At 43.2% G+C, this 8,221-nt stretch overlaps 4 protein-coding genes across 4 annotated transcripts; 1 reads left to right on the top strand and 3 right to left on the bottom strand.

The window, feature by feature from the left end:
- Nucleotides 1-553: 553 nt before the first annotated feature.
- On the top strand, nt 554-1,028 carry O0I10_007665 (uncharacterized protein; the record flags this gene model as incomplete). The annotated part of the gene is made up of 5 exons (XM_058487679.1): nt 554-556; nt 620-657; nt 716-833; nt 896-937; nt 999-1,028. 5 exons carry the CDS (start codon nt 554-556, stop codon nt 1,026-1,028), a joined length of 231 nt encoding a protein of 76 aa, XP_058341501.1.
- Nucleotides 1,029-1,459: 431 nt separating this feature from the next.
- Nucleotides 1,460-2,048, bottom strand: O0I10_007664 (uncharacterized protein; the record flags this gene model as incomplete). The annotated part of the gene is made up of 2 exons (XM_058487678.1): nt 1,460-1,491; nt 1,715-2,048. 2 exons carry the CDS (start codon nt 2,046-2,048, stop codon nt 1,460-1,462), a joined length of 366 nt encoding a protein of 121 aa, XP_058341500.1.
- A 2,637-nt stretch (nt 2,049-4,685) lies between these two features.
- On the bottom strand, nt 4,686-5,519 carry O0I10_007663 (uncharacterized protein; the record flags this gene model as incomplete). Its single annotated transcript, XM_058487677.1, has 3 exons — nt 4,686-4,874; nt 4,930-5,331; nt 5,406-5,519. The coding sequence occupies 3 exons, from the start codon at nt 5,517-5,519 to the stop codon at nt 4,686-4,688; spliced, it is 705 nt and encodes a 234-aa protein (XP_058341499.1).
- Nucleotides 5,520-5,825: 306 nt separating this feature from the next.
- On the bottom strand, nt 5,826-7,794 carry O0I10_007662 (uncharacterized protein; the record flags this gene model as incomplete). The annotated part of the gene is made up of 8 exons (XM_058487676.1): nt 5,826-5,987; nt 6,044-6,210; nt 6,266-6,388; nt 6,451-6,501; nt 6,555-6,650; nt 6,714-6,899; nt 6,959-7,294; nt 7,362-7,794. The coding sequence occupies 8 exons, from the start codon at nt 7,792-7,794 to the stop codon at nt 5,826-5,828; spliced, it is 1,554 nt and encodes a 517-aa protein (XP_058341498.1).
- Between the last annotated feature and the right edge of the window lie 427 nt (nt 7,795-8,221).

The following is an 8,221-nucleotide window of genomic DNA, read 5'->3' as shown; positions in this document are numbered from 1 at the left end:
TTTCTTTTGGTTCAGCTCGATCGCATGATGGTTTCAAGTTTCCAGTAACCCAACAACGAATGTCTTAAAAAGACCATTTATTAATTGTCATATTATCATGTGCTGCTAAGAATGAATGATGCTATTGCTGAATAGGCTCTTGGTCAATTAATGCAACTTTTGGTCGTCATCACTACTTTTTGTTTGGCTCCCAACCTCTGTCTTTTGGCCATATGATATCAGTGATTAGGTTGATCCCTTCCTTTCTGCAAAATTACTAGAAGAAACATCGAGATTTCAGTTGATGAGCATCACCCTTGCATACCAGGTCCACTAGCCTGCTTGACAAGTTAATGGATCGTTCTTATTTGGATAAATGATGAACATTGATCACTGCTATTGTAGCATAGTCTTTCATTTTCTTTTGGAATGGTGGACGAGGTTGTCTTAGGAGTCGGGATTCAAGTAATCGCTTCGACTGGTGACGAAACCACTTGAACTCCGCATGTTTTTACCATGGTGGCGGGCCTGTGTTGCTTGCCCCACTCAACAAACCTCGTCTTCATCAACAATAATGGTACGTTCGAGTCCCTCCGATCGAGTCAAAACACTTGACTAAATCATGTATTCAATATTTTAGGGTGGTGTCAGCCGTTTCCCCTATCCTAAAGAAGTCTGGTAATGAAGAACAAAGACCAACAATTGCAGTGCAGCGTGTCTAACATTAACACCATAGGTCGCCTGCTGGTGGCTGGTGGGCCCAACCCAAAGCATGGAAGTCCAACACGTTAATTGCCGGCTTTGGTCTTGCTGTCACTGTTGCAGCAGTCTGGAAGGTTTCGGCCGATAAGGAGGTAAAGTCTATATTCAATGGACCCAATTATTTGGTGGTCGTATGGCTGAATGATCGTCTTAGCAACGTTATCAACAACCAACACGCTGGATCCCTTCAATGATGGTAAGGTGTAGCCAAGAGACATACGTGATGAAGCATTACTTAAGCATGAATGTGTATATAGTGGGCGAAGCAATTCAAAGATCAACAGTAGAACCAACAATAAACATATTTGTCAACAGCGAAACTTATACGAATGCCTTATCTTCGAATTTGACTGCTTCAATGATGATGAAAGCTCTATCAACGTGATCATATGAGAAAGTGCTCAAGCCATCTACCATTACTTCGATGACGACCAATATGAACGAAGTTGGACGTGTCGAGGGAGACATTGCGCATTCAGCGGACGACAATTCAAAGCAATGTTGTCATAGGAACCATCAATCAATTATGTAAGAGTACTGTAATCAAAACTATCACGCTCAACAACATCCTTGAGCTCCAATAAAGCTTTCAGCCTGCCGAGGGCTTGCAGTTGCACATGTGCCACGCGCTATAATTCTCCTGCATAGGTTATACCCAACCACGTTTTAATCATATAATGTCTTTCACTGCTATCTGCAATAATGTACATGAATGCAATTACTCATCGTCAACAACGACAGTCTCCAAACCTAACGTACAGAGAAAAAGAAGGGGGTGGGATCTTTTAGTAGACGCTTCACAGATAGGAGACGGATGGATTCTCCAACCTCTAGCGTTTTCATACCGGCAGAAGATATTTTCCTCATTCTCGGTATCCATCCATTATAGATGAATAAAAGGATACCATAGAGAAAGATGGAAAACATTGCTACTGAACGGCGAAAGCAAAATAGAGAAAATAAGATAACTTACCCTTGGCACCATTGGGAGTAGGGACAAAAGTGACGTATGAGTAGAGCTTGTGGACAGCATCTTCGTCGTCGTTACGCTTGCGAGCAATACGAACACGGATACGGTGAGGGACGTTGCGAACACCGCGAGCCCAGAGAGCCTTGTTAAGACCAGTGTCGATACGAACATCAGGAGTACCCATGGCCTTGACAGCAAACTCCTTGACAGCCTTGATAGCGTGGGGGGTACGCTTCTTGAAAGAGCGACCATGCACGAGCTTGTGCAAGTGAATGGTGTATTCGCGAGTGACAACGTCAGCAAGAGTGGATCGCTTTTGGGTGGTCTTGGGAGCCATATGCAACTAGATGAATGATGGTATTATGTGTGAATGGATGGATGGATAAATAGATGGATGGATGGATGGATGGATATGAAGAGATGCGTATTTACCTTTATGTGAGAAGAGAGAAGGATTCATAGCCACGCGCAAATTCCCTTGATCTTTGTCTCCAGCATTCTCAGATTTCAGGGTCCCGCTGGCCGGCACCTGGACCCATGGTTACGACGAGGTCCCCATACTTTTGTACGAGGTCCTTTCAAATTCACTAATCATTTCTAGATTATTCACCATATCATGCCTTATGGGGTTTGTTTTTTTTCTTAATGGTGTATGCTTGTTCGAGGATGTAGTATGCTTCTGTTTGATGGTATTGTTGGTGTTGAGTTACACATACGCGTTTTGACAGGTTGCACAAATGGATGATGATCGTTGTTTACAGTACTTGAATGTGCAAACGTACGCCTACACCACTCCTAAAAATGTAATAGATAGCCTGATAATGACAATCCTCGTTTGTGATGTGAAGCAAGCGAGCGATTATGGCGTGTGAGAAATGATATAAGAGCCACCACTAATGGATCCAGAGGCGGTTTCCTGTATTCAATGATGGTATAAAATTGGACATACTTATGTCACCTACAAAAATCACCTTTCAAGAGGCAGGTGGATTTATCAGCTGTGGTTTTCCATCACTTTGACTCGGTACTCCAAGATACTTGACCACTTTATCAGTTTGATCAATCATGACAACAATCCCCACGCCCACTCACATATAAACAAGGCTGTTGTCACCAGCACTATCATACACCCTTTCTTTCTGAATGACTTTTGGTAAATGTCAAGGATAATCTTTATGTAATTCCGGAAATGAGGGTACTCATGCATCATCTATGTAGCTCAATTCATTGCTTTACTACTTAGCGTGCTCATTGGTGCTTAATGCCATTTGGCTGTGTTCCTTGATGGATCCTGCCTTGTGGTAGGTACATTGGGAAGCTTGGAACTCCTTTGTAGGCGACATAAGCACATGCTACCAATGCGACAAAATCAGCTTTTCGCTATGCACCGCTGAGGTCCTTGGATAATAACAAAGAAGAACAGAACAGAGCCACCAGATCGCCGTACGACGGTCAATCAAAGAAGGTACAGTGATGTCGTCAGTGCGTGATGAAAGTGACTCGAATACGGATTCAAAGTGGTCGTTCGACATCTGTGAGGAAAAGTTAATAGACGAATGTGAAAATAGAAAATGTGAATTACACTTACTCTACCCAACAAGTTGATGCTGATTTTGGGAATGAGGATGACTACACCATTTGTTTGGCGAATAAGCGAGAGTAGACGTTCTGCACCACGGAGTTTTTGCGTCAAAGTATCGGGGGTCAAGTCAGCAGATAAGAAATGGACAATTCCATCAATGAAAGCATGGATATCCCAAGATGAATACGTTGAAATGAACCAGCGTCTTTCAATAATTTTAAACACTGATGGAATCAACAACCGTGGCTACGATATGTTGCGGCACGAATGATGAAAGGAGCAATTCTTGTGGAGCAAGGAATTGGGTAAGATGAGGATCCGTAAGTGTTACCTAACTTTCTCTAACCGGTTTTTTTTGGGTGTCTGATAGAATCATGATTCATCCTTGCGAGGTATACGGATGTATCCCAGACTATGATGCCCACCACGAGCAAATCCGACACACCAGGGATACCGACTGGAACCACAGCTCGCTTCCACAGCAGAGCACAAACTACAACAACATAGAAGTCAAGCGACTCACGCATGACAATTCATCCAAGCTTATAATTGGCACCAAGGTTCTGCATCCTCGCAACATGTTCCGCAAGGATTGATTACGAATCCATATCAATGATGGCGTCAACTCATCTTATGTGTATCAAATTCAAATGTATCCATTGACAAGTCATCCACTTTTTATGATGGGGGTTGAGATTTAATGGGAAATAAGGTTCCAAAGAGAATACCTATACAATAAGCAGCTTATGTCTACCACTAGCATAGATGTCTTTAGAAAGTATAGAATAATCCCAGTAAATTAAAAAATGTCATGCAACGGTCGAACAACATGGAGATGGTTTATGGGTTGTCAATGAGGAGTTGGAAGGGTTATGTATGTATGTGTGTATGCCTGGGCACGCGTGTGGAAGGTGCCTAGGCAGTTAACATTGCTGAGATGACTTGGAAATGTCGGTGGGGGCGGGCACCCAAACTACCCAGGACATAACACATCCTATAGATACGTAGATGGGACGTGCCTTCGCCAATGACATGTCTGAAGAACTTTGTATGATTGAACTTTCATGGATAAACCATGATCTGACAACAACAATGTGGCAAGATCCATCATCCATCTGCTATCACAAATCACTTGCTATGTTGAAATGGAGCGAAACAAGGCGTTGTCCGAGGATGCTTGTGTGAGTGTTCGTTTCAGAAAGAAAAGACGAAGGTCGTTGGCACCTTCGTCGATAAATTTAGATGCGACATACACGTACCCCTTCCTATCCTGAAAACCATCACCACAATACCCGATTGCCATCTTTTTTTTTAAAAGCAAGATATCATATCCTTTGATACGAGTATATTTACATACGTTTTCCAATAATATACAAGAAAATGACATGTCAACTACGGTACTGGGAAGCCTGAAACGCTGGATTCATACATGCTATTGCTTTCGATGGTGTATTGACGTCGTTTGGAATCCATCTGTTGGGATATCATATCATCTTCGTCCTCTCCGCCAGATCTTCTCCTTCGTCTCGATTGATCAGTTGGGTGACTCAATTTCCTCGCCATATAGATAGGCTCGTATTCCTATATAGAGAATAAATACTGATGTACCAATCACCTCAAATGCACGTTCACTTACACTGAGTTGACTCTTGAAGCTATCGTTTGGATTGATACAAAGTCGCTTGCTTTGCACATATTGGTAGGCTTGAGTGGCATTCATATTGTAAATCTCCATTGCATAGGCGATAACAAAGCTGGGACTCCGTGACATGCCCGTGTTGCAGCATACAAGAAGCTTTCCATGGTTTTCAAGTACTTCCTTGATATACGCTGTGCACTGAGGGAATATAGGGATAAGGTTTTGCATGGTGGAATCAGATACTGTGATAGGCTTGAAGTTGAAAAGCTCGGCTAGAGTATCAGTCTTGAAGATACGAAGCTCGTTACTGTCAAGGAAGCAAAGAATATGCGTAATGCCGTTGTTTTGAAGATGTTGGATATTACGACAGGCAGCAAATGGACCTAGGTATAATCCAGGCTGTTATGTTCAAGGAAATAGTCGTCATTGTCAGTCGTCAGTATGTCAAGCGTTGACTCGTCATAAGAGATTACCAATATTTCTTGCATTTCACGACGCATCTCATAACGCCAATCATCCACTGCGGTGCAGTTCGTGCTGTCGTAGGAAGTACAGTCTCTACCCCAGAGGTCGAATGTAGGCAACATGGAATTGACAGTGAATAAAGAAGAATGGCATGCTCCGCCAAATCAGGATATAGAATTTGAATGCATGAGTGACGACCCCCTTTAATCACTGGCAAAAGCATCACTACCCATTTCTATCAATCGAAGGGGTCGAATGAATAAGCGGATAGCTCCATCCATCATTTAACATTGTCAGGTTCTCTTTGTTCTTCTATTTTGGACTCTATGGATTCAACAATGATGCATCTTATTATGATGTGATATGAAGAGGATGACTGGTGATATAAGATCTTTTTATATACAAGTGAAAACCAGCAAATTTACAAGCTATACAATGGCTTTCTTCTTCCCACGTGGTAGACTAGGGCCCCACACCTTGACTGTAAAATCGGCAGAACCACTTGCAAGGATGGGTTCGGTTGGGTGAAAATTGACAGCATATACTCGATCAGTGTGCCCTTCGAGCCGTTGCATTAACTCTGCGCTCTCCTAATAGGTGTATGAATTAATCTACAGTGAAACCATATGCTAACGTTATTGAATACCTCGCCAACATTATACAAATATGCATACGGATCTGCACTGCCAGTTGCAAGTAGTACGCTTTTCTCTTCCTTTGGTTCAGAAAAATCGCCTGTGGATGTCAACGCTCTATCAGGGTCGCTGTCACCAGTGGCCAACGGTGAAGGGCGGCTTACAATTGAAGCATTATCTACCATCCCACACACATGTTATTTGATGTTTACTATGCCTTCATCGCAACTTACATCCGCTGCCACAGTAAAATGATGATTTTATAGGCCAATTCTTGTTCTTGAACCCTTTCAACGCATGCACAAGTCGGGTATCCGATTTGGGTGGATCCATACCACGATCATATACACGTAATACTATTACCAGCATTAGCATTTCTTCATGATATGGGGCTTTGGCTTTTGCTGTGACCATTTACCATTGTCGTAGCTATTTACAGCCATGTATCGTGGCTCGTCATAATCGTCAACTAGCATACTTTGTAAGCGTCAAGAAGCGTAATAACCATCAATCATTGCTAACCTGCACGTCTAGCCGCATCCGTGCGCCGCCGACCAATCGTGATATGTGAGATTGGCATATTCGTCGTACCATTCGTAGTGCTCGATATACATGTTCCTGCATCGTGTGAAATGTGTGGATCAGACATAAGCTCTATATCACAGCATTCCCAATACTTACGTGATCGTATATCCCATACCTTGAGTACCCCGTGCGCATCACCCGTGATAACGTGCATACCATCCCTTGAAGCATATAGCGTGTTGACCATGCTGTCGTTATGTATGGCTGCTACTGTGTTTGGTGAACGCGTATCGACTGTGGCTAGGATTTTCCTTGATGTGCCGCAATAAAAGATGTTGGAGTCTAATGTTTGCGTTGGGTAAGAAGATCATGTCGATAGTGGAATATGATGATGCTATTACCCATAAAGTCCCATCCCACGCATTGAACAAACCCATCCATCTCAAAAGTGCCTGAGAGCTTGCTGGTCTCGACATCCCATGTTTTGCAAGTTTCATCATATGCGCCTGATACCAGTTTGTTGGATTCGGATGTCCATGCCACGTCGGAAATGTTGAGCGTATGGCCTTTCAAGCACATTACCTCCTTTTGTGCTGATACAGTATCCCAAATCCGCACCGTCTTATCAAAAGAGCCTGAAGCAAGCAAACTGCCATTGGGAGAGAATTCCACAGTGTACACAGCACCCACGTGACCTTTCAGCTCGTAACGCATATCGAACGCCTCCCCATTGTAATCTATCACAAACGAAACACTTGTCAATGCACCTTCAAACGACATCACGCCACAATATCAAAACCTTACTAGGTTGAAAATCGTTGCCAGCAGCTTCTTGAACAGCCATGGAGATCACCTGCTCGGCTTTTGAGTCCATATTCGAAGTGGAACCATGATCAACGACAAAAGGACGATAAGTCAACCCGCCTTGAGAAATAGAAGCAGCATAGCGTGCTGAAAGGTCGTAAATGCTCTTTTTGAGTGCACTGTTTTCCTTGTCCAATAGATCGACCTTCTGCTTCAAGTGCTTTACTTCCTTGAGAAGCTTCTCCACCTGTTGATCGCGTCCAGAGGCTGTAGGATTGCTGCTTCCTGTAGGGGTTGATGCTGAAGGAGGATAGACTGATGTCGGCGTCGTACCCACCATGTTGACGGCTTGCCCTCCACTTGAACTAGTCATGCTGCTAGAATGGCTACGCATTGTTGACGATCGCTGCTGATGTTGAGGCAACTGGTCCATCAAAGTTAGGTGTTGTGTGTCAGTGGGAAGTCGTGAGCGGGCTATTTCTGCTTCTGGTCATCCAAGAATAAAGCCAGCCCGTTGCTATGGCGATGCACAAGAGTTACAGTCGTACTTTTATCTAGACCATTTTCCTTATACCAAACCTACATTATGTTCGCGCTGTAGGATAAAGTTCTTTTTTTCTATTCTATTAAACACGAGCTGAAGATGACATAATGAGGATCTCTTTCTTTGCATGAATAGGCTGATGTTTTCCCGATAGCTTTGTATAGTATAGAGGAAAGGTGCTTGCTAGTAGTGATATCGCTCACTTGACGATTGTGTATGTGTCATTAGACACGATGTAGCAAGAGAGAATACAGCGACGATTACTTTCGAAGATCAACGCATGATAAGTATTATCCTCCTATGGCACAATGAAGAA

Source organism: Lichtheimia ornata (assembly GCF_029851405.1).
Source record: "Lichtheimia ornata isolate CBS 291.66 chromosome Unknown scaffold00038, whole genome shotgun sequence".
NCBI lineage: Eukaryota > Fungi > Mucoromycota > Mucoromycetes > Mucorales > Lichtheimiaceae > Lichtheimia > Lichtheimia ornata.
This window is presented reverse-complemented; position numbering and strand designations above follow the sequence as displayed.